Source organism: Panthera leo, chromosome E1 (genome assembly GCF_018350215.1).
Source record: "Panthera leo isolate Ple1 chromosome E1, P.leo_Ple1_pat1.1, whole genome shotgun sequence".
Taxonomy (NCBI): Eukaryota; Metazoa; Chordata; class Mammalia; order Carnivora; family Felidae; genus Panthera; species Panthera leo.
In genome coordinates, this window is record NC_056692.1 from 59,437,658 (window position 1) to 59,463,783 (window position 26,126).

At 55.7% G+C, this 26,126-nt stretch overlaps 1 protein-coding gene across 1 annotated transcript in view; it reads left to right on the forward strand.

Annotated features, from left to right (window-relative positions):
• Positions 1-26,126, forward strand: part of RPTOR (regulatory associated protein of MTOR complex 1) — a 334,863-nt gene that overhangs the window by 244,714 nt on the left and 64,023 nt on the right. The window contains exons 12-13 of the mRNA XM_042914527.1: positions 4,306-4,389; positions 5,662-5,772. Of these exons, the coding sequence (XP_042770461.1) occupies positions 4,306-4,389; positions 5,662-5,772 (195 nt within the window). The remainder of the gene's footprint in view (positions 1-4,305; positions 4,390-5,661; positions 5,773-26,126) is intronic.

The window sequence follows — 26,126 nt, forward strand, 5'->3', positions numbered from 1 at the left end:
CATTTTTCCTAATGTTCCATTTACAATCCACACTCCCTCGGGGAAAGAGGGCCTAACAGAGCCAGCGTCATAATGCCGAAGAAACAGAAAATAACTGAAGGGAAAGCGGGGAGACGTTTTCTGTGCAATCTTGCAAACAGCCACAAGCAGCAGGCTCTCCATTATCCTGGAGGGCCGTCTCCTGGGCCGTGCCCAGCCCGGGTCAGTACGTGAACCTGTACTTAACGAGAAAGGACGGGGACACGATGCAGAGGTGCCCTGGCCCACAGGACGGGGACATGATGCAGAGGCGCCCTGGCTTCATTCGGCGTGGCCCACGGGGTCAGCCTCTTTCTCGTTAGCCTGGTTAACTTCACGCTGCTTTATCTTAAGGAACTGTATTTTTGCCAAAGCCTGGACCTTGTCACCCATAAGTTATCCTCTGGGGCCTCAGCAAGCTAGAAAGTACTGCCTGAGGGAAAGAGAATTTTAATACAGACTTTGTGGCTTTTCCGATCCCTGCTACTTTCTCCACACGCCAGAGAGGATTTTCTGTGCCTCAAGACTCAGAGGCATTAGCGGATGACCTTCGGTGTCAGATGAAATGTCTTCTCAAGCCAGCTGATTTGCAGCCCGTCCTGCGAGGGTGAGCTTAGAAATAACCCTCCCTGACCAGCCCCCGGGGCTTTTCTTGCCTTTTAGAAGTGTAAGCAGCAGGAATCGGAAGGAAGTCCCTCAAACCCCGAGCCGCCACGAGGTGCACACGGTCTTGCGGTGGACGAGACGTCGCTGTGCGTGGCCCCTCGGGCGGCCGGTGTGCAAGGAAGCCCCAGACCGAGAGGGGAGAACCCACGAGCTGCAGGAAGGAGAAGAGGGGATGTCACAGGACGGTGTTAGGACCTCCACAGACCTTGCGAGGCAGTCCGGGCATTTCATCGGGAAACTGTTTGCTTTCGCTGCATCGTTTTATTTATAAACAGAATTTTTGGTCTGAAAGTGCAGGGTTGCTCTCAGTCCACGGCAGGAAAGTAACTGCGTGTTACTGTGACACATGTTAGGTATGTCGGTGGGCATCAGGTTCCTGGGCGCCAGGTTCCTGGACCCACTGAGGTCCGCCAGGCCCGAGCTGCAGAATCTGTTATCTGTTTTTGTAGGAAGTGCCCGCCCGCCGCCCCGCCCCCGCCAGGAGTCTCGGCCCAGGAGCCCGAGCGCCGTCACTACACGAGGCAGACGAAGCGTGGCCGGGGCGGCAAGCCCTGTGTTAATGCGGGCGTGCACGCCGCCACTGACGGGCAAGACCCAGTCACTCGTGCCGTTCGCCATCTGTCCCTGGAATTTCCACAGATCCTGGGCCAGTCTGAAGCAGGAATAATAGGAATAAAAAAGCGTACAACCAAAAGCCAGTCCTTATTTTAAAGTAACTTTCATTTCCGCTAGGCTTCCATTTTTCCTAAATATGAATCAACGGAAGGAATCCGAAGGACGATGTCATGTTTTAAAAAGCCAACACTTGGCCTTTTCCAATCGGACATTAATATCACAGCGCAGAGCCCCGCGCCAGGCTCGCGGGGCGGTCTGCGGAGGCCGCGCCGCGTGTCCCGCCAGTGTGGACGCGGCAGCGGGAAGCGGTGGTGCCACGGCCGTCCTTGTGAACGAGGCTCCGGGCCCGGCGCTGCCGTGTGAGCAACGCACCCGGTGGCAGCCGGGGCTCGCGGAGCCGGAGCCAGCCTCGCGGCCGTTGCCTCCCCTGCAGATCGCTGCACCGTCCGCCCGAAACGCGGCGCTCCCTTCGCGTTTGCCGCGTTTGCTGTGACGCGAGCGGCGCGCAGCGTCTGCCGCGGGGTCTCTGTGTGTGGCGTCTCTGATCTCCGACCGACTGCGGCCGCGCTCACGGACCCGGGGTCGGCGGGAAACCGGCACCTGAGGCGGCTCTGTTTCCGGTACAACGAGGGCGGCCGGCGAGTCGCCGATGGGACGTCCTGCGCCGCGTGCCGACGCCGTGGGGTCGGCGGGCCGGACGCGCCTCGTGGTGGACGGCCCGGGCCCGGTGCCTCCGCGGACCTCGCGCCACTGGGTTTTGAAAATGCGCCCAAGGCCGGTGTCAGACTGTCGCTGCCTCCGCCGCTCCCGCCGAGGACGCAGGAAGGAAGGCAGGCCCGCGCTTTCCCGCCGACCTTGCCCTGCAACCTCCGCTTCAGGCACACGTGGTGGCCACAAGTCCGGCGTGGAATCGGGTCCCACGCCTTCGCCCCGACTCTTCGTCAGAGGCTCGACACCTCCAGACGCCCACACGTGCGTGGGGACGGTGGTGTGGGAATGGCCCCGATGCGGGCGGGGGGGGGGGGGGGGGGGGGGGCACGCTGCATTCCGGGGGCTGGGCCAGCCGCGGCTCCTCCTCCTCGCCCGCCCCGCCCCCGGGCCGCCGCTCCTGCTGGGGACCTGGTGCTGTCCAGACCCCTCCCTACCTGTCCCTCCAGCCCGTGTTTGCCCCTCACAGGGAGCCCCCGAAACCTCTGCCCCCCGTCGCGTTCCACTCCCCTCTGCCTCCTCCCCACGACCTGACACGATCCACACCCTGCACCCAGCGTGGTGTCCTCGCGGCTCCTGCCGCTGTCCTCCGGGAGCAGGCGACACCACCGGTCCCCTCCATCCAGCCTCTCCTCCGCCACGGGCACGGCCCCTGCTGTCTTGGGTCGCTTCCCCCCCATCAGTCAGGGTCAGGTCCACTCTGCCCGCCCCCCCCCCATCCGTCCACCGCCGGTCTATCCCCCAGCGACCACATTGGACGCTCGCTGCTGCTTCTCTGGGGAAACCCTCAGCCTGGTCTGTGGGACCCGTCCTCTGACACCCCAAGCTTTCCCATCCCCTCTGCCTGCTACCTGGGGGCCCCACACTTTCCCCTCCCCTCTGGGACCTGGCTGCCCGCTAGGAAGGGGGACCTTCAGGACCCTCCCAAGGAGGGCAGAGGCGCACATGATTCGCAGCACTGCCTGCCGTCACCGCGGATTGTGACAACGTGGCCGTCTGCCTGTCTCTGCAGCGACTGATGGTGGGGGGGGGGAGGCTCCCGCTGCCCCCAGTCGCGCCCCAGCGCAGCATCCGCACGCAGCAAGCGCCCACGAACACGCGCTGGGTGGCCGGCAGTGGCAGTGGACAGAAGAGTGCCTTCCGGGGGCTCCGTACCCACGGCCTTGAGCGTAAATACCATGAGGAGAAGTCACTACAAATGACCCCATTAGAAATTTTAAACTCTGATGTAACAAAGAAAACAAGAGAAAAACACGTGGCAAAGATTGTTCTTTTTAACGTATAAAGAACTTTTCAATGTCAATGAGACAAAAAGGCAGACATCCGAGTGGGAAAACAAGGACACACGTGGCCAGTTTACTACAGAAATAGCCGATTAACCTGTGGAAAAAAGACAATCAACTTCACTTGTAATGAATTCAGATTAAAAGGATATTTTATTTTTGTCTCTCATATTGGTAAATAATAGTGGGTCGTGGGCTGCTGTTGTCCCGGAGTTCTTAATTTGTTGTTTAATTAAACCTTTGGGATTCGGTTTTGTGTTTCTCCTTTTTTATAAACTAAGAAATTAAGGGTCAGGGAAGTGAAGCGATTGGCCCAAGGTCCCATAACCAGAGAACACAGCAGCAAACCCTCGTCCTGTGCACTGTGATCAGCAAAGGCCCACGGGAGGGAGGGAGCACCCACGGCGGGGAGGGACCACGGGGCGGTGGGGGGCACCCACAGAGGGGAGCACCCATGCGTGGACTGTAGGAAGTGCAGGGTAGTTCACTGGCGGGTAATTCGGTAGTAAACTTGTGCTGCTCCTACCCTCGGATTTATCCTCAGGAAAAACCATGTGAATAGGCGGAAATGTGCCTGTTGGGATATTCATCGTAGCATCGTTTGTAATAGCAAAAACCTGATAATAGTTTAAAAAGGTTGCGGCGGGGAAGTTGTTTAAATGAACCGGGCACCGGGAATGATACGGCCAGACGTGCCCAGCGATGGGGAGTCAAAGCCACAGTATTTTATTTAGTTTACAGAAGAGGTGAGAAACGCAATAATAGATTACCTAGTTTAGAGTAATTAAAGGAACGCTGTCTGGAGGTTTATATACCACAGTGTCCTCGGTGCCTTTTTACCTGCAATTGAAAAGTATTTGTTCTAATAGTTTCTGCAGGGCCCATATTTTATGCAGAGAAAGGAGCACCTGCTGTAGGTAAATGAACGAATGCAGCCGGGGGCAGGTGTGCGTGCACCCCCGCGTCCAGAATCGCACGGCTCCACGGTGACGCCCTCTCCTTCTTCCTTTCTCAGGTGCTGTTGAGTCAGGTGCACCGGCTGAGAGCCCTGGATTTGCTGGGGCGCTTCTTGGACCTGGGCCCCTGGGCGGTGAGCCTGGTGCGTGCTTCCCGCACTGAGCCAGGGGAGGGTGGAGCCCCGGAGACTCCGTGGTGCGACCGAGGACTGTCTCACAAGCTGGGAGTGATTGGGGGCAGGGGAGGGGGGGCGGTCAGCCCGAGGGGCCCTAGAGGTGCACGTGCTGCCTCGCGGCCTCCGTCACTACAGCCTCTGGCGGTTTGGTTTTGCTCTGCCCTCTCCTCCCATCTGCCACGAGGCTTCGCCTTTGCAGACAGAAAGTGTGGCCGGCCCGCCCCCGTTCGGGAGTGGCTCGCCCCTGCAGGTGCCCCTGAGCCCACGGAGTGCCCGCACACACCCATCCACCGACTTCACGCTCCGGTGCCCAGCACAATCTGGAAACCCTTTTCTGATTTCTCATTCTGCAGAAGAGTAGAAACGGCCATTGAAAACAGAAAACACTGACAAAAATCAGATCAAAAAGCGACTTGTTTTTCAACAACTACATCAGAAGGAAGGGGGGTATCGTTAGCGGACCTGCCAATTAGAGGAGGTTCAGGAGACCTGTCACCAGCTGCAAACATGGACCTTCTTGGTTCTGTGTGCAAACAACAGTTTAGAATTACAGTCTGAAAAAGCAATATTCATGATAATTAGAAATTATCTAATTTGTGGTACACACAGCCTTTAATGAGGAAAGGACACAGACCCCGCCCTCAGACTCTGTCCTGGGTGTCCCCCTCCGTCTGTCTTGGAGGGAGACGCTGAGGTGATGGACAAAACCGGGCTCTGCCCAGGTGTCCTTTGTGCCGAGATAGCCTGCTTCTCTGTCGCTGCCCTGCCGAGAGCAGAGACGACCCCCTGGGATGATGCCCCATCCGGATCTGGGCACAGGAGCCCCCGCGGCTGCTCCCCGTCTTAACCAGCAGACTGGCCCATCCCGAGGCGGCAGACGCCTTGTGGTTCGAAGCACGAGAACCACTATTAAGGGGCCTTGCGCTTTGCTGCCGAGAGTAGACAAGGCCCTCCGAGGGTGGGAACGGCGGGTTCCAGACGGGAAGCCACCCGTCCCTCGTGAGGCGAGCCCTGGTCTCTGGACGCGGCAGGACCGGAGAAGTCCCGCGGCATCTGGGAGCGCGGGGGTGAGGAGGCCGGAGGAAGCCGCTTGCTCTGCGTGAGGCGCGTCCACCCCCACGGCATTCCCACCGCGCCGAAGGCTGCGCACACCGCGTCCCGAGCCGCGCCGTCTGCCCCCGGCGCCGCTCGGCTGCCCGGGAGCCGGTGCTGGCGCTCACTCTCTCTTCTCTCCCCCAGGCCTTGTCTGTGGGCATCTTCCCCTACGTGCTGAAGCTGCTGCAGAGCTCAGCCCGAGAGCTGCGGCCCCTCCTGGTTTTCATCTGGGCCAAGATCCTGGCCGTGGACAGTGTGAGTAGTCCGCGTCGTCCCCGCAGGCGCGAGGCGGGCTCCGTGCGTCGGCCGGCCCGGGCGGCGGCTGCTGCGGAGGTGCTGAGCGCAGCTGGTTTGCCCGCCGTGACGCCGTGTCCTCTGTCCCCTGCGATGACCCCGCGTTCCTTGTCCTGCTTCACCCAAGCCTCTGCCTTCAGGGCCAGCTCCTCCCTCCCTCTCCAGGCACGGCTGGTGCCCCCTTTCCAGAATAAGGGAGGTGCATCTCCTTGGGGCCCAGTCCTGGTCACCTGGGCTGCAGCCACGCCATTCGTGTCCCTCACGTGCCGCAGGCCGCCCCCTCCCCGCCCCCTCCAGTCCTCCAGCAGGAAGTGACCCTGACCGCTTCCTTCTTTAAACTCTACCCTGCCTCACCCAGACCCCCACCAGACCTGCTGTGTCCCACCCGTGCTTTTTCCTCCCCACCCTGACCTTGGGGACCTTGGGGACCATCTCCTCCAGCTCTGCTCTCCAGTCTCTGCCCCTCCCTGTCCTCAGGCCTCTGGGGCCCCAGACTCACATCCACTCCATGGAGCCCCACCCTGGGGGCTGTGCTGGAGACTGGAGACAGGCTCGCGTCCAGCGGATCAGAGCCCCCCGCTGCAGGGGGGAAGCCCCGTGTCTGAGGGGCTGTGCCGTGAAGGTGAGGGCCTAGAGGGGCTGGAGGCGTACGCGGGGCCCCCTCTAAGTGGAGGGCACCCCACTCTTCAGCCAAGAGGAACCGGTAAAGAGTCCGCAATGGGACAAGATCCAAGCTGTGGTTTTTAACTCGTGGCCTCGACGTAGAGGTTGTAGGTTAGCTGAGGAGGGGCTGGGAGAGTGGGTGTGATGGGGTGATGGTCGGGGAGACCCCAGGTGGGGAGGACCTGTGCCTGAGGGGTGCGGTGAGCCCCGGGGCTGGGGGTGTGGAGGAGGAAGAGCCACGGAAGGAAGGCAAAGCAGGATTGACGAGGTGGGAGGCATGACTCACGGGACACAGAGGGGTTCCAGAGTGGGGGTGAGCGCCGGCCGGGAGCGGGCACCCCCCAGAAGAGGCCCCCGTGCACGGCACTCAGCTTCAGAAGAACCGTAGATGTGGAGAGGGGAGGAAGCGCGGTGATCACGTGGTCGCTTGCTTGAGGGGTTTGGTGGGCGGGGAGGGGAGTGGGCTTCTCCCTTGTCGCCCCTCCTGCCGGGCACCAGAGCCTCAACCGGCCTGCCCCCTCCCCAGCCGCACCTGGTAGGTGGCCGGGGCCCCACCGCTGCCTCCGCGTTCCAACAGACCTCCCCCGGCTCGCCTCCGCCCTGCATGCTGCTCCCTGCTCCCCACACCCTCCGCCGTCCTGTGAACGAGCCCCTGCAGCTCCAGGCTGCTGCCGGACCCAGTCCTCCCTCACCTGGGCACCGAGGCTACCCGCACACCTTGAGGCCGCCGGAGCTGTGCCGTGGGGCCCGAGCCAGGGGTGATGGCTGCCGGAGGACGCGGGTGTCACGGGCGTTCCCAGGAACACGTGACAGCACAGGTGCATCTGGGCGACGCTGTCTTGGATGACGTTGTGCTCCGTGGTTACTGATTTTGTTTGCTCGCCTGCGTAGCGGCCTTGCTGAGCCTTGCAGTTCTGACCGTTGCCTGGGAGGTTCTCCTGGCCTTTCTGCACAGCCGCTCATAGCGGCTGCAGACAAGTCCCGGGAGGTGGCTCAGTCCCCATCTGTCGGCCTCAGTCCTTTCCCTGGTCCCCTGGTACCGACCAGAAAGAACATTGTCGACCAGACGCAGGGTCCACTCACCTCAGTGTTCCTGGTCCCCATGGTCCTCTCGGTGCTGGAAACAGCCTCCCTCCTGCTCGCCGCACCCAAGGCTAACCTTGACCTCAGGTCAGCCTTGACCCTCCTTGGGCCCAGTGCCCTGCGCATAGCTGTACCCACAGAATGTTCCGTTGCTTGTCTGCTCCGTGATGATGACTAGAACGTTAGAGGTTTTGACAAAATATTTACCTTCCTATCTGTGGAACTAACTTCAGACGAGCAATGACTTCTCTGGAAGATTGGCCAAAACTTTGCTAGACTAAAGAGTTAAAAATCTGAATTTGGGCCCTGCCTCCCTCATTTTCTCCAGCGAGCCGCTTTCATTTCCCATCCCCCGCCCCTCTGTGCTTCCAGCGGCGCGGTACGAAGATGACAGCCGTGACCTGGAACTTTTAGAATGAAAGGAATCACAGTGTAAGTCTCGCGTCTGTCCGGCTGGTGTCCCGTACACAGAAACCCTCTCTGGCCGATCGGAAAGCCTGGTGTTGTGGGCAAGGAACATACCTTTCGGTCAGTTCTCTTTTGCCCCTCACGTCTCACCAAAGAGCCGTGCTCTGGGAACAGGAGGACAGAAGGGCTCTTCCAGGGAAGTCGTTCTGAAACTTCCCTTGTCCTTCAATGTCTCCGTTTTCTCAACGGCACATCTGAAAATGTACTGATCCCGTTACCCGGTCCTGGGCCGAGCAGAGCACGTGTCGAGGTTCCTGGGTGCGTAGGGCGCCCAGCTCAGACCGCAGCAGCCCGTGGCAGGAGAGGGACAGAAGAGGGCGCCCCTAGGCCCACCTCCCTGCCGGTGGGCCACCAGCGCTCTCGTCCCCGCGGAACCTCTGCTACCTGTCAGTGCCTAGAACCAGACTGTGTGTGCGTTTAGTCCTGGGAGTGTCTGTTTCTGCTTCAGTCTTTGCTGTGTGTGTCAAAAGGACGGCCCTTGTGCCTGCACCTCGCCACTGCGTTCTCGCGGGATCTGGGTGGTCATCGTACTTCTGCACGCCAAAGACCGCCTCCCGGCACATCTGTCTCGGGGGGCCTGCGTGTCTCCTGCATGTGCTGGATGCGGGCGCCCACCGTGAGCACACCTGCTACAGCTCCCCCGCCCCCTGCTCGAGGGAGTCTCAGGGCCCGCGCTGAAGGACTTACACGTTTAATGACGCTGCAGCCAGCTGGAAGTGTCCGGGCCTTCAGTGCCACTGTACCTGCCCGCGGGCGCCAGGGACCTTTCCGTGAACTCGTTCTTAAGCAGCCCGTGGCACCTGTTTATTCAAAGGCCGTCATCCTACTGAGAGACCTTTTGAAATATTTCCAGCTGAGTCTGAGTGCCGTTCACCTCCACCTTCCTTTTCATGATCACTCGGATGGCTTCCCGGAGATGACAGTTACGTGTGCTTTGGTGGGGGGGGGCGGGGTTGGTGGTTCCCTTCCCTCGTTTGCATCTGGCCAGAAGTCACACTGGGTCCCCGCCGGCCTCCACGGGCTCTCGGGCTGTGGCAGAGCTCACCGGGTCGTTGAGTGGCCACTGGGAGGGTCAGGGATGGCCACGCTAGGATGAACGTCTGCGTGAACACAGGGCACTTCCTGAGGGCGGAGGGGGGGGTGGCCCACGCAGGGCGGACCCCAGCTGAGGGGCAAGTTCAGGGCCTCTTCTTAGGCCACAGGAATGTGCTGAGCACACACCATGGGCCATCACGGGGTGGGGGGGGTGGGGAGGGGGGCAGGTGGGGGGAGGCCAGAAGCGCTTCAGCCGCGTCTGGGAGGAGGAGCAGGGCCGACGGTCCGGTGCCAAGTGACCGAGGGGCGGCACACGCTGCGGGGACAGGTGGCACAGGAGAGCCTTTCCCGTTGTCCCCGCGGAACCGGTCCCGGGAGGGTCTCTCCCCAGATCACCTGTGCACCGTGTGGGTCTGCACCCGCCTCCACTACTGAGCGAAACGACCGGGAGCGTGAAGAAGCGGGGATCCGTGATCCACGACGAGGAGAAAGACCCGCCGACACCCACCTGACCCCTCGCAGGTGTGAGAACTAGCCGAGAAGGACGTGGAAACCGTTGCCAGAAACCTGCTCCGCATAAAAAGCTCCACTGGAACTCGAAGCCCTCAGAGGGCCGGCTGGGCCTCGCGGAGAGGGAAGCCGCAGCGGGCCGTGAGAAACGTGCCGGGCAGGATCGACAGCCCGACCGCCGGCTGCCCGCCGCAGAAGAGCTTCGGCAGCGCGGTCTGTGCACACGGGCACAGGGAGCACAGCCAGGCTCTTACAAACCGAAGGAGCATCTCTGAGTCGTGGGTCACCTGCAGGTGGCCTGACGTGTGTACTCGGAGATGCTGACGGGCCAGCGGGAAAAACCTCCCAAGAAACGGGCTCAGAAATGTCCAAATTTTCCAATTTGACGAAAACTACAAGCCCACAGGCCCGGGAAGCTCCAGGAACCCCACGCGCAGGGAACGTGAAAACCACCCGAGTCCTAACCTAATTGCTTAAAAACGTGATCAATATGAGAACCAGAAGCAGCCGATAAAAGGGAACAGAGGGGCAAGGAGAAGGAAGACAGCGGGCTGCCAGCCGGGGGCCGCACCAGCAGGGGGACGGCGGGCTGGCGCCCTAACGACCCCGAAGAAAAGCCGCCGGCCTAGCCTTCTGTGCGCAGCGGGAGGCTCTCTACAGGTGGCGGCAGAGTGAGGACTTCGTAAGACACTCGACACCAGAGGGTGGCAGCCCGGCGGACCCACACCACGAGGAGCATTAGCGAGGGTCCCCAGGCAGAAAGGCGCGCGGTGCACACGCAGGCACGGGAGCCCCACGAGTAAGCCTGACTTCCTGCACCTTGAATCTGTCAAAGGTCATCTGCCGGACCAGACAGTAGTCGCCGTGCGCTGGGGGTTGGTGGCGTGCACACCAGCGACGCGTGCGGTCACAGCAGGGACGTGGGGGTGGGGCAGAAATTGAAGAAAGGCTCCGGTCAGCTTCTCGCGCTTCATGCGATGTGCTACCGCCTGGAGGTGGACCGCGAGGAAGAGGCAGCCCGCGCACCTCGAGGCCATCACTGCCATGCTTTTGCAGGGAGAGCCCCCTCGCCAGCAGAAGAGGTCCCCTGAGGCCGTGAATGTGTACAAGGGTCACGCAGAAAAGAAGGTAAGGAGAGGGGGACGAGGACTAGATGGCACCTACAGAAGATCGCAGGCGCGTGGATTTGGGCGTAACCGTGTCGGTGGTGACCGTGTAAGCGGTCCGACGGCCCGGCTGGAAGGCAGAGGTGGCCGGATGGATCTAGGAAGCGAGAGCAGACCGTGTGCTGCTCGTGGGAAATGCGCCTCCGGTGCAAGGACACGACCAGCCTGGAGGTGGGAGGTACTCGGCGCGACCGTCAAGCGAAGGAGGCCGGACGCCCGCGTTAGCAGCAGCGCGGAAACGCCCGTGTTTCCGGGCAGCCGGTGTCTCTGGGGGGAAAGGACTTGCGCGAGAGGAGCCCGGGAGCTCCTCTGGAGCTGCCAGGAGAGGCGGAGGGTCCACCACCGTACCCGGGGAAGCCGGGGCTCCTGGAGAAGACGGCACGGCGAGGAGAAGGGAAATCCGTGCGGAACACCCCTCCTGTCCACGTGCCGGGAGCACACGGCACCGCGGGCCGCGGCGCAGCCCTGGATGATAGGAAGACTTCCAAACACGGGCAGACGAAGCACGCTTTTAAATAAGTAAGTGTTCAAATGTTTAAATTATAAGATGAAATTTTAACAAGTAATGTAAGTATAAGATGCGTGAAATATTTAAAACATATAAATGGTATATACGTGACATAAATATTTATATAAGATGATATGTGTAGTTTTAAATATTTATACGTAAAATACACAGATGGGAGTACATCAGACTAAAGAGCTGAAGAGGCAGCCTGTGGAACTGGAGACGGTATTTTCGAGCTGTCTAGCTGACAAGGGGTTAATACCCAACATATACAAGGACTCATATAACTTCATAGCAAAGACCCAGACGATCCCGTTAAACAATGGACAGAGGACCTGAGTAGACCTTTTTCCAAAGAAGACACACAGAGGACCAGCAGGTCCGCGGAAAGACGCTCCGCATCACTCATCACGAGGAAACGCGATAGAAACCACACTGAGACGTCACCTGACGCCCGTCAGGTTGGCTGTCCTCAAAAACCCGGAGTTGCCGCGCATAGGCGAGGCCGTGGAGAGAACAGAACAAAACGGGCACTGTCGGTGGGAGCGTAAACTGGTGCGGCCACTGGGGAGAGCAGCGTGGAGGGTCCTCAGGAAATTCAAAATGGAACCTCTGTCCGTTCCCACCAGTGGGCGGAGCACCAGAGGGAATGCAACCCGGCCCCGCGGAGACACCGCAGCCCCGTGTTCACCGCGGCGTTCTTCACAGCCAAGCACGGAGACGACCCTGAGCAGATGAACGGATACGGAAGGGTCGCACACACACACGCACACACACACACACACTGGAGAAAAGAAGAAAATCCTGCTGTCTGTGACGAGATGGTTGAACCTGGAGGGCACTGTGCGAAGTGAGATAAGCCACACGGAGAAGGACAGATACCACCTGATCCCATCCACTTGGGGAATCTAAAAAAGTCGAACTTCCAGAACCAGAGAGAGAGAGAGAGAGAGAGAGACAGAGAGAGAGAGACGGTGGTTGGGGGGGGCTGCCAGTGGCGGACACGGGGAGGTGCGTGTAGAAAAGCACACACCTCCGGTTCTACGCGGAGCCGGGCTGTGACGTGCGGCCCCATGACCGCAGTGACAGTTCCATATGTGCACTCAAAAGCTGCTGACGTGGTACACCTCCAGTGTTCTCATCACACCAAACAAAATAACCGTGAGCTCGTGGATGCGTCCGTTAACCTGATTGTGCGATCATTTCACGGCGGATGTGTGCATCAAACCCTTACGCCGAATACACGAAAATTGTATGTATTTCCGTTTGTCGGTTACGGCTCAGTAAAGCTAGAAAAAATATGTATGATTTATACCACAACATACAACTTTTACTGATAAAGTTTATTATAATTATATCATTTATATGAAAATGTAAAGTCAGTGAAATAAAACTTGTTTAATGATATTTTTCAAAAAGGTCTGAGGGGAAGTAAAAAATACCTTGAACTGAATGCCAGCGAAAACCCAGCACACGAGGACAAGTGGGGGCACAGCTCGGCAGCGCTGAGAGGGAAATTGGCACCACTACAGGGCATCCGTCGGGAAACGGGAGGTTTTAAATCACTGACCTCAGCTTCAGCCCTAAGATATCAGTGAAAGAAAAGCAGATTAAACCCGAAGGAAGTAGGAGAAAGGAAATAAAGATCACAGTGGAAATCAATGCAAAAGAAAACAGAAAAGCAATAAAGAAAATCTGTTCAAGCAGAAGCTGGTTCTTAGAGCAGATCAATGAGTAAACAGCTACCCAGATACTGATCTCATTTCCTCTGGTTAGACACCCATTAGTGTTATTGCTGCATCGTAGGGCGGTTCTATTTTTAGGTTTTTGAGGAACCTCTATACTGTTCCCAGAGTGGCAGAAAGAAAAGCAGACGCCCATTCCCAAATCAGGAATGAGAGGTGGCATCGCGGAAGGTTCTAGAAACATTAAGGGAATAATACGTGAATAGTATGAACAACTCCATGCCAGAACACTCGGTAAGTTTGATGAAAAAGACACATTCCTGGAATGACACGAGTTTCTCACTTGAGAAGTGAGTCAGAATAGTACCGTGTCTGTTAAGAAATTGGATTTGTGTTTTGAAACGTTCCTGCAAAGAAAACTCCAGGTCCAGCGGCTTCACCGGCGAGTTCTAGCAAGCGTCACTGAGGGAATGGGTACAAACAAGCGCTCGGCCGTGTCATTCCACTGCCGGCAGGAAGTGCCCGGTGCCGGATCCAGACCACACATCACAGACCGGCGTCCTTTGTGAAGATCAAACGCTCCAAATAAGACTTTAGTAAATCAGGGGCACCTGAGGGGCTCGGGCAGCTGAGCGTCCGACTCTTGGTATCGACTCAGGTCATGATCCCACGGTTTGTGAGACCGAGCCCACATCGGTCTTGGGACCGGTCTTGGGACTCTCTCTCTTTCTCTTTCTCTCTCCCTCTCTCTCCCTCTCTCTCTTTCTCTCTGCCCCTCCCCCCTTCCCCGCTCACATGCGTGCATGCTCACTCACTTTCTCTCTCAAACTGAATAAACTTAAAATATTTAAAAAATTAAAATTTAATTTAAAAAGCTTCAGTAAATCAAATTCAGCGGCATATAAAAAGGCTAAAAACTCATGACCTAGTGGAATTTATTTCAGGAATGCAAGATTGTTTAATGATTAAAAAAAAAAAATCACGTAGGGGCGCCTGGGTGGCTCAGTCAGTTAAGCGTCCGACTTCAGCTCAGGTCACGATCTCACGGTCCGTGGGTTCGAGCCCCGCGTTGGGCTCTGGGCTGATGGCTCAGAGCGTGGAGCCTGCTTCCGATTCTGTGTCTCCCTCTCTCTCTGCCCCTCCCCCATTCATGCTCTGTCTCTCTCTGTCTCAAAAATAAATAAAAACGTTAAAAAAAAAAAAATCACGTAGTTTACCATATTAACAGTCACAAAAACCGTATTATCATTCTCAGTGGACACAAAGAAAGCATTCGACCAAATCTAAAATCTATTTCAGACTTCAAAAAAAACCAAAAAAAAGCTCTTGGCAAACCAGTCACAGAAGGAGGGAACTTCCTCCGCATGATGAACAGCATCTACAAAAACTGTTACGGCCAACATCACACTTAATGGTGAAAAGTCTCAACACTAGGATGAGAAACAAGACAGGGGTGTCTGCCCTCATCATTTCTCTCCAGTGCTGTACTCGAAGCCCTGGGGAGTACAAGAAAAATAAAGGCATCCAGGTCGGAAAGGAAAGCGTTTAACTGTCTCCGTTTTCAATCAACATGATTCTCTTTGTAGAAAAGCTAATTGAATCTATTAAAAAAAACAAACAAACCCACAACGACTACCACTGAGTGAACTCAGTAAGGTTGTAGGTTATAAGGTCAACACAAAACAATCTCTTTGGTTTGTATATACTGTTGATCAACCATGGGAAGTTGAAATCAAAGTAAAAAACATTTACAACAGTATCAAAAATATAAAATACTTAGGGACGAATTCAGCAACACATGTGCAAGACTTCTGTACTTGAAACTACAATCCATTGGCAAGAGAAATTACAGAAAATCTAGATAAGTGGAGAGATCCCATCATCATGGGCCCTGACTACAAATCCATATATGAAAATGCAAAGGGCCTAAGAGTAAACAAAACAACTTTCTTTTTTAAAAAAAAGAACAACGTTAAGGGGTTAATACTACCTAGTGTCAAGACTTACCTGTATCTTTAACAGTCAGCACTGAAAGTGGCATGAAAACGGGTAGTGGAACCAAATGAGAAGTCAGGAGCTGCCCCCACATGTATGTGGTCAACTGATTTGCAACAAAGATGCAAATCGTTCAGCCCCCCCAGAAAGGAGTGTCTTTTCGCCATGTGGCTTTGGGACAATTGGACATCCAGATGCAAACAAATGAGTCTGCACCTCATACCGCATTAAAAAGTTCACCCAAAATGGGGACGTATTTGCACATCATTTACCTAATACAAACTCTTAGATCACATAGGGAACTCTCAAAGCTCAACATGAAAACAGACACACAAACCAAAAAACGGGCAAAGGGTTTGAATAGTCACTTCACGAAGGAAGTAGTATGCTGACAGAAGAGCACCCGAAAAGTTGCCACTTGCCTTTTGTCCCTGGAGAACACAAATGAAACCAGCCCGACACCGGCACGCGGCTGCTAGAATGTCCAAAATCCAAACACTGTCCAGCCCGGGCGCGGATTTGGAGAAACGCACATGGCACACCCACCCGAAGGCACACGTCTGTTCGGAAGTTATACGCGATGTTTATGGTGGCTTTATTTGTAATAGCCAAACAACAGAAGTAGCCCAAAAGACCATCAACGGGCGTGAATAAGCAAACAGCGATTTATCCACACGGGGCAGTACTGCTAGGCGATAAAAAAGGATATACTGGCCCCAAAATAGCTGAGGGAAAGAAGCCAGTAAAAGAAGGGTGTTCACTATGTAATTCCATTTATATAAAATTCTAGAAAATGTAAACCGTACTCACAGAGAACAGATGGCTGCCGGTTGGCGGGGGGCGGGGGGGGCGGTTCGGAAGGGGCACAAGGAAAGTTTTGAGGGCAGAGGTTGCTTACCTTGATTGTGGGCATGGCTTCATGGGTGTGTACGTATGTCCAAAATTACTGAAATCTGTATTTTTAGATGTGCGCTTTTTTGTATATCGCTTCAACCTCAGAGCTGTTAAGAATTTCAAATGGTGGGGGCACCTGGGTGGCTCAGTCGGTTCAGTGTCCAACTTTGGCTCAGGTCACGATCTCATGGTTCACGGGTCCAAGCCCCGCGTCGGGCTCTGTGCTGACAGCTCAGAACCTGGAGCCTGCTTTGGATTCTGTGTCTCCCTTCCCCTCTCTCTGCCTCTCCCCTGCTTGCTCTCTCTCCCTCTTTCTCTCTCAAAAATAAATAAAACAGGGGCGTCTGGGTGGCTCAGTCCGTTAAGCGTCCGACTTCAGCTCAGGTCATGGTCTCCCGGTTTGTGAGTTCGAGCCCCACATCAGGCTCTGTGCTGACAGCTCGGAGCCTGGAGCCTGCTTCGGATTCTGTGTCTCTTTCTCTCTCTGCCTCTCCCCCACTTGCACTCTGTCTCTCAAAAATAAATAAATGTTAAAAAAATTATTTTTTAAATTTCAAATTGCAGAACAGTCTACGCACAACTGTACCGTCCCTTCTAGATTTTCAATTCGACAAAGACAACAAAATGTGGGGAAGTTGTTCTAGACAAAGTCTCGTAATGTGTGACCAGTAAGTGCCGGTCTAGATCCTGGACCCACAACCAAAAGCTGTAAGAGACGTTGTTTGACCATTGAGAGAAATTTGAATGGAGACGAGATATTGGATAATAGCGTGGCATCGATGCTGAATGTCTTGAGTGACAGTGGTTTGTGGTTATGTAAGAGAACGTCCTTTTTCTCAGGAAAGTTTCCAGGCAAAGCCTCACGCCATCTGTAACTTTGAAAAAGTGCAGACAAGCACAGGGGAAGCGAGAGGGGGAGCGCACACGGTGCAGAATATTTAAATTGTCCTTGAGGTCGTGTGATGGGGTCACAGGTCAAGAGCAGTGTCACAGGAGGATGAGAAAGCGTACGAAACGTGGCCAAACCTGCAGTCTCCGAGGGCCGTGCTCCGGGAGGGTGGTGCTGGCTGGTGACCCTCAGACCCCTCATTATCCTTTTTCTTTCTGCTAATTAACCAGACTGAGGGAGGGGAGACGGGCAAAGAGCCCTGCAAGCCGGGTTGCGGTTGTCTGGGGTTTATCCGGAGGCACCGTGAAGATGCAGTTCAGGCAGACTTTCCCAAGTTCCACTCAGTAAAGGTTTATCATAGTGCCACCAGGGCACCGAGGGCACGCTGTGTGCGAATTTGGAAAAACGCTCTGTGTCGCATTCATGAAGTCAATCCAAATGTGGGATACACAGAGCTTCGCCGTGTGTGAGGCAGTTGTGGGACCAGAAAGAACATACTCTGTGAGTAAAAGCGGATGAATTTTATTTCTGTGCCCTCACACCTATGCTGGCTCCCCTCCCCGGTCCCAGAACATGTGCTGATTTCCCTACAGAATAATCCCATCACCGCCCCCCCCCCCCCCCACTGGCTCTGATGTCACCAGCTTCTCTTCCTGCACCTGCACCCGTCCTACCGCCCCCTCCAGGCTCGCACAGAAAAGCTCAGTGGAGAAAATGAGTGGGTATAGTCTCCTCTCCCATCCTGTGAGGACTCGGGTCCCCCAGACCCAAGTGTGCCCAGGAGGGCCGGAGACTTCTCAGTCCAGAGCCTGCCGTCCCGGTGGCCCGGCCCCTGCGAGGGGCTGGCCCGCTCAGGCCCTGGGGCAGACATTACTCCTGTGCTGGCAGCTTGTGTACCTCTCTGTCTCTGACTGCCTTGTTCCTACAGGTTTTATGTTAATAAATCACTTTTTAGGACAGGTTACATTTACAGAAAACCTAGAACAGGAAATAAAGTTCCCGTGGGCCCCACACCCACTTTCCCCCATTGTTAACATCTTAAGGAATGACACTGCCACTAGCCAAAGTCCGCACTCCGTTCGAGTGTCCTTGGTTTTCCTGTCGTCCCCTTTCCACTCCATTCGTCACGTCTCCCCAGGCGTCTCCGGGCTGAGCCGTCTCTCACGTCGTCCCTGGTTTCGGGTGGCCCGGCGGTTCTGGGGGTGCTGGGGCCGTCCCTCCGTTGGGGTGTGTCTGATGTCGGGTGATGGGCTCAGGGAGGAAGACCGCAGAGGCAGAGGGCCCTTCTCATCACCTCACATCAGGGGTCCGTGCCATCAACATGATGCGTCACCGCGGACGGGACCTTGACCGCCTGGCTGAGGTGTGTTTCCGGGTGTCTCCACGTGCCCCCCCCCCCCCCGTCCCAAACCCCGCTTCTGCCATTTTCTCTCTACAAGGAGGTCACCATGGTGCTCTGGGATTTTTGTTACGTGGCCGGCTTTATGTCTGAGGTCGAACACGGTTCCTTTACTATCCTTCATTGTTTTTTTAAAATCTGAATATTGTTCTTTTCATCTCTCACCCTTGTCGCTGGATTAGCCTTATTTTGTAAGGTTTGGTGTTGGAGCTGTTTTCTTTCGTGTTTGCATTCCCAGGGTTTTGTGTATTCCCTCAGTTCCCTTCCCGGCCAGCCTTCCTGCCCCACCGCCCGGCCCCGGCAGGTGCTCGGGCAGAGGGCAGTGAAGGAGCTGGGGGGGCCACAGCCAGGCCGGAGTCCCCAGGAGAGCCCCGGGCCCCTGTCCGGCTTGCCGTAGGCGCTTGATGAATGTTACCCTTCCCGCCTGCTCATTTTGACATCAATAATTAAATTGCTTTGATGGTCCATTTAATTTCCAGACTATGGGTTATAAAGTGCAGAAAATAAACTAACTCTTAGTGTCGGGGAGCACAAGTCTGCATGTCTCACGAAGCCGTCGTCCGCGAGGATGTGCCGTTTCGGTGGACGTGAGGTGCCGTTCGTGTCGTTTGGTAAACTACAGCTGCCACGCGTCCCTTCGTAGCCGTCATCCCAGTTACGTGAGGCGGCTGCGTTTCAGAGGCCCCCGGAGTGGGTTTCGCCCCGGAGGTGATTCGGATCCACCCCCGCGGGGCCCCCTGGAGAACTGTGGACCCGGAGAGTATGTCGCAGGAGCCGGGGGCTGCCCCTTCCCACACCTGCCCGGGAAGAGGCCAGGCCCGGCCAGACTCGCACTTTGGTAAAAGGCCAGGTTGCTGCTGAGCGTGTCTGTCCCTGGCAGGAGGGAGACCGTCGTTTCCAGATGCCTCTGGATTTCCAGGAGTGAAATGAGAAGCCAAGGGAGGAAGCAGGAGGTTGTCACCACCGCTGTCAGGTCGTCGGGCCCATTGTAGCATGAATGGGCGCAGTGACTCAGGCTGCAGGGGACTTCCTGGTGAGAGGAGCTGAAGCGTCAGCCTGCTGCTGAGGGCAATCAAGACAGGCCGTCTTTTTGGGTGATGACTCAGGCCCTGTGATTCATTGTCAGGCTGGGCTGAATTGCTCACCGGCTCTGCGGCACTGATCAGAGCGAGGACGAGGACGGGGGTGTGGGTCAGCCCGCGAGGAGAGCGAGGACGAGGACGACGGGGTGCGGGTCAGCGCGCGAGCGCAGCCCAGCAGGACCCGACTCTTACATGTCTTACGAAAAGGGCGACCACAGTTCTGGTGTGCGGAGCCTGGAGTCAAGGCTGGGTTGTGGTACGGTCCGGGGCCGCCAGCCGAGTCGCCTTTCCCACCCGGGACCGTGAGGCTGCGCCTGGCGGCGACCCGGGTCCGGGCTCTGGGTAGAAGCCCACAGTGCACGGCAGGGAGAGGCCGGGCCTCGCCATCCTGGCCCTGCGGCTCCCAGCTCTGGACCCAGGAAAGCCCATCCCTCCTGCTTCCACGGGCCTCTAGACCGACTCGTCCACACTGGAAGCGGTTAGCGGGTGTGATTAACATCCCGGATTGCATAATGCTTCTCCACGTACACGTCGGCTTTTTTATTTGCTCGGCAAACGCTTAGTGGCCCTCTGATGGGAACCAGGCTGCGCAACATTCCGGGACCATAGAGAGTAATAATCAGGGTTTTGTCCTCAAAGAGCTGAGAGTGTAGCAAAGCAGGGACCAGAGTAACGAGCTCACCTGAAGGCAGCCACTCGGGGAGTCCAGCCACAGTAAGACCCAAAAGAAGGTCTCGAGAGTGGCTGGGCTGACCTGAGAGGCTGTGCCCAGAGGATGCTCGGATGCCCGCGGTGGGGACGACAGGCCAGGAGCCAAGACACGGATGCACGGAGATGCATCCTGTCAAACGAGGTGTGAGTGCAAGCACCCGGTATCGGAGGGGGAGGAGGCTAAGGGCAGGGGGGTCTCTTTGTTCAGAAGCATTTCTCCGTCACCGCTGCCCGTTCTGCCCCTGGGTAACTGACACCAAGTGGGGGAGAACCCCATGCGGCATGGCTCAGTGTGACCCTCAGGGACAGTTTCCGGGCCTGGCTGGGAAAGTAGGGCTGCGCTACAGAAATAAACAGTTCAGATGAGTCCAGGAGTCTCAGATGAGCGCCAGGAACCGCGGGTCCCAGTCCAGCAGAAGGACCGGCACCGGGGTGAGGGCCGCTCTCCGGCCCAGGCCAGAATCCACCCAGGCAGAGCAGAGGTCCCCTGGGCCCGGCGGACAGAGACACAGGAACTGACCGCTGTCTGGTGGCTGAGCAGGTGCAGAAACGAGTGAGGGGTTGTCTGTCAGCCGGAGAAGCAAGTGAAACAAAAGGGTTATAGTGAGGAAATGCCGTCAGAGTACACAGCTCGCCTCCTCAGTGAAGAGTTTTGCCTGAATGTAACGTAAACGCTGAGCGTCGAATTGACCAAAAGCTTCGGTGAAATCATCTGGGAAAGTAGGTGGAAAACAAAAGTCGGAAGCACGAAAGAATGAAATCCTCGTATCCTATAGTGGAAATGGCTAAATAAAGACATAGCCATTATTTCGAAATCTGGAGGTAAATTCTTGAAAACCCATCCAAAAGAATGGCGATTGGCCGCCCTAGGGGAGCTGGACATGGGTGGGAGGAACGGACCGGCCGGTGCTGTCGTGCTGCCCTTTCTCGCTCTGTGTGTTGACCTGATTTGCACGTAGAGAAACCCCAAGGAGCACAGCGGGGAGAAGGGTCCCAGCCTTCCGCACCCAGAGCAGAACGAGTGGAACCACTGCCTCCTGGCGCGTGCACCTGAGCCGCGGAGCTGTGCCAGGGCAGGCGTCTCCCGTCGAGGAGAGAGCTGAGTAACGCGCTGGGACCCGCGTGTCCCCTGTCCCCCCACAGAACGGAGAAGGTGGAGGTAAACGCCTTGGTGCTGAGTGAGGAAGGCACTGTGATTTGGACCGGCCTCGGTTTTGGTTCCGGCTCTGCGGACGGCCCTCGGGCAGCTCACTGCATAAAAACGGGACTTAAACAACTTCCTGTCGAGGCGGCGGTGGAATCCGTGTCCGTGGCCACAGAGCTCGTAACAGCCCAGGCACAGTCAGGCATGACCGTCGTTGCTGCTTTCGTGAAGAGTGACGCAGACTCACGAGTGCAGCCTGGAGAACACGTATTGAACCTGTGTCCTGATTATAAAGACTATTTCTTCTGTTACATATCTGTTCATGAGATCTGACCACGTGTATTAGGCCACAGAAGAAACCTTAAGAATTTCCAAAAAGCAGAAATAGTGCAGACAATGTGCGTGGCAGGACCAGAAATGAATAACGGTGTCAAAAAACAGAACAGGCCGGGCAACTAGGAATTTACTTTTTTTTAAAGCAATTATCTTCAATCTTGGGTCAAAGGAAAAATACAGAACAAAATTATAGTTTCCAAAAGTGCAGAAGATGAAAATAACGGGCATCGGACCCCCAGGACGCAGCTAAAGCCACGTTCAGAGAAGACTTCACAGTCGTAAGTCCCCACACCGTCCTAACAGAGTCACAGCAGAGCAGGTGGCCAGCTCGATGGACGACACGGCGACACGAAAGGGACTCCAGACGAGCAGAAAAAAGCAGTTTGATAAAGATAAAAGAGAGGGCTTTCTCTGAGTTTGCAAACAAAAATATAAAAATGAAACCATCAATAAGAAGTGGCTTATTTGTGGGGGGAAGGAGCTGCTCACCTGATTAAGGGACCAAGCACCATCTAGAAATGACCAGGCAGGAAACACTATGGGAGGGAGGACAGGTGTGGTCCTGAGACTGTGCACATCTCTGCGAGTGCAGTAACGCTTGAATACAGCAGGCTTCTATTTCTAGGAAGGTAGAACTTCTCAAACTGATTCGAGGAGTAAAAAGCTCGAGCAGACCGTCTCCGCAGAAGGAGTAGCGAGAAGGTGCTAGGAAAGTCCTGCCACGCCCCGTCGTTCCGGGCAGAGAATCTCTCCCGAGTGGAGGTGAAGGGACACCTTGCAGCTGTTTTTGGAGCCAGCGTGACATTGACGTAGGCACCTACGGTGCACAGCATTGTGACTGTGCTCAGGGCCACCAAAGCGCATACTTTAAATGCGGGTAAAATGGGGGCACCTGGGCGGCTCAGTCGGTTAAGCATCCAACTTTGGCTCAGGTCATGATCTCGTGGTTCGCGAGTTTGAGCCCCACGTCGGGCTCTGTCCTGACAGCTCGGGGCCTGGAGCCCGCTTCGGATTCTGTGTCTCCCTCTCTCTCTGCCCCTCCCCCGCTCACAGTCTGTCTCTGTCTCTTTCTCAAAAATAAGTAAACATTAAAACAATAATAATAATAAGTGTGGGTAAAATGGTAAATTTTATGTCTTACACATGTCAGCACACACAAAGAACACTAAAAGGCTCACACAAAGCAAGCAAAGCACATTACATCCATACTTGTGAGTGTTTGGAAGTAAGTCGGGAGAGCACCGAAAGGCTGCACAGCGCTGCCCAGTGGGTTCTTCCCCGGGTGAAGGCTTGGCTCAGCGTCCACCTTGGAAAAGCTGAGCCGTTACAGTAATAGCGCTAACAAGTACAAGGAGGCGGGGGTCGATCTCACGAAGGAAGAAGAGCGCTCAGTAACGGCACCAGCAGCTGCTTCTCCAACACTCAGGCCGGTTTCCTGTCAGCCCAGAAGCCAGCAGCATACTAATGGGGAAACGCAAAAGCAAAAGTGAGCAGAGGAAGATGTCACTGTCGCTGTCAGCTAACACAGTCAGAGGCTGGAATTAAAGGCACAAAAATTAGGAAAGCAGAGGCAAACCACCACGGTCCGCACACAGCTAGGACCGTATGCCTGGAAAACCCAGAGGCGTCCGTGAGATCCCGCTAATGAGAGAATTTACGAGACAGGAGACTTCGGATTGATACGCAGAAACCACGGGTTACAACCGGCGGAAGAGACGTGCGCCCTGTTTACAAGAGAGCCCTAAATCTGGGAATAAGCCTGACCTGAAGCATGAGAAACCCCCATGAAGGAAACTGGAAAACATTCCTGAAGAGCACAGAATTCAACCCGCACAAATGAAGACACAGGCAGTTTAATTACAGAAGGGTTGTTATCATCAGTATGTCAGGGTTCGCTGAGTTGATTTAAACTGTAAGACGATCCCAATAAAACTAACAGCAAGCTTTTTTTTCCCCCCTCTCTCTTTTCTGGAACTAGACAGACATACTTCCTACAGAGAAATAAATAGCACTCGCCAGGGAAACTTTGACTAAGAAGAAAAACGGCAAGGATCTAATCGTCCCAGATGCCAAAACTAACGATGAAGCGCCAGTAATAAAGAGCGTTGTGGGGCTGGATTACGGACAGACAGGCTGACAAACGGGCACAACAGAAATGGACCTCAGCGCACACAAGGCATAGTGCGTGGTCAAGTCAGCATCTCAGCTCAGCGGTAAAGATGATGCGTTCCCGGGGGCTCCTGGGTGGCTCGGTCGGTTAAGCGTCCGACTCCCAGTTTCAGCTCAGGTCATGATCTCATGGTTTCATGAGTTCGAGCCCCGCGTCGGGCTCTGCACTGACAGTGCGGAGCCTGCTTGAGATTCTCTCTCTCCCTCTTTCTCTGCCCCTCCCCTTCTCACACTGCCTCTGTGTCTCTCAAAATAAGTAAAACTTAAAAAATATAATAAAAAAAAAGATGATGCATTCCCGAATTTTTGGCACTAGGGGAGCTCGCTGTCTGCACATCCTGAACACCAGAATTGACTTTAAAGAGGTAAATTATTTAAATATAAAGAATGACACCACAAGAGCACTAGAAGAAAACCCAGGCAAATTCTAGCTTAACCTTGGAGTGATGAAAGTCTGTTCAGCTATAACTTAAAATGTAGCTATCTCTGAAAATTAATAGATTTGGTTGCATGAAAATAAAACATCTGCATGGGGGGAAGAAAAAAAACACGAGCAAATTTTCAAACAGGCAAGCATTGGTGGGTTGCAGATACTTAAAACTCCTCTTCCAGGTGAAAGGCGAGCCTTCATAATATATAAAGAGCTCCTAGAAATCAAGAAAAACTCTTTTAACAGTCCAGTAGAGAAACAGTCAGAGAATGAACGTGAACCCACAGTTCCCATACAAATGGCCCTTACTTACACACACGGGACAGGCTCAGGCTTCTCCACGATGAGGAAAGCGCACGGTAGGGCTGCACTGAATATGGGTTTTTTCACGTCTCAGATGGGCAAGCGCTCAGGTGCCTTATGGCTGAGCTGCGAGGACAGAGTGCCGAGACTGCACACACACCTACCCTGTGATGGGCCGTGTTGCTTCTGGGAATCCACAGCCTGGCCTGTGCGTGCACGAACGAGCCACGCGCTCCGAAGGGCTGTTCCGCATTCGCCGTGAAGACAGAACTCTCCGTGTGGCAGGGCCGCGGCACGTGAAGAAGCGCGAGATGCCGGGCACAGACGGTGGTCCCCGTGTCGAAGGAAGGGCCAGCTCCGTCTCCACGGTCCTCGGATTTCTTGCGCTTACACAGAGAAGCGCCGGAAGAAGAAATAGGCCAACGCGGCAGTTACCGCAGCGCTGAGGGGAGGCTTCAACTTGCATCGTGTTTAACGTTTATTTTCGTGTTACGTCCAAACGTCATGCCAGTCCCTGCAGGGACCCAGCATGGAAGCGGACTTCCCCATCTATGCCTTTCTGCAGCATTTCGAGTTTTGAGCTTTTATTTATTTTTTATTATTTTTTTTAATGTTTATTCTTGAGACAGAGACAGAGCATGAACAGGGGAGGGGCAGAGAGAGAGAGGGAGACACAGAATCGGAAGCAACTCCGGGTTCTGAGCTGTCAGCACAGAGCCCGACGCGGGGCTCGAACCCACGAACCGGGAGATCATGACCTGAAGTCAGACACTTAACAGACCGAGCCACCCAGGCGCCCCGAGTTTTGAACTTCTAAAGTACGTTTACAAAACGTGTGAGTTTCTCCAAGGGCACGGCGGGTCATGAGTCGCCACGCCCACCGGTGCTCAGGACTGTCCCGCCGACAGCAGTCTGTCCACCTGTGTTCGGTTGTGCCTCTGCCCCCCGCCCCCCCAGAACAGACTGGAGTCTTCGTAGAGGAGGAAGAGGCCGGCTGTGCCAGAGGGTGCCCACAAGGGACAGCTGCCTCGCCTCTTACACTCAGCCTCGCAGACCCCAGCCGTCCTGTTCTCTGCTCTGTCCTGTACCTGTCCGCAGACCGCGTCTCCGCGTCTCACGTGAGGTGCGTGCTCACGTCCCTCTCTGCTGCTCTGCTTCTCTTCCTCCCCTCCCTGGCCCTCGTTTCAAAAATGTCATTCCCTGGGGGCACCTGGGTGGCCCGGTGGGTTGAGCATCCGACTGGATTTCGGCTCCGGTCTGGATCCCAGGGCCGTGGTATCGAGCCCCGCGTCGGGCTCTGGGCTGATGGCTCGGAGCCTGGAGCCTGCTTCCGATTCTGTGTCTCCCTCTCTCTCTGCCCCTCCCCCGTTCATGCTCTGTCTCAAAAATAAATAAACGTTAAAAAAAATTTAAAAAAAAAAAAGGTTAGGGAGGCAGCTGCTGCGGGGCCGTCAGTTGCATTTGAGAGGCCCGTGTTCCTTCTTCTAGCGAGGCGCTTGGCCAGGGAACGGGTGTCCCGGCTCCCTGCCTGCGGTGTGGACGGAGGGCGGGACTGGGACAGCGAAGCCGGTGAAAGTCCGAGCGAGCTCAGAGCCGGTCGGTAGGCGTCTCCTGCCAAGGACCGAACAGGCAGGTGGCCTTGTTGGCGGTTCCCCCTGGGGGACCCGCCCCATCAGAGCAGGTGCACGGAAGTGTGGCGCTGCGACACGGGCCTCCCTCCCGAATGGGTGGGATGTGAACCAGTGGCCTCGTGTTCCTCTCTGATGAGACAGGTTGAGGGAGCTTCCCCTGCAGACGCGTAGGCCTTGATCTGACTTGTCGAGCGCCTGGTTTAGAAACAGAAGA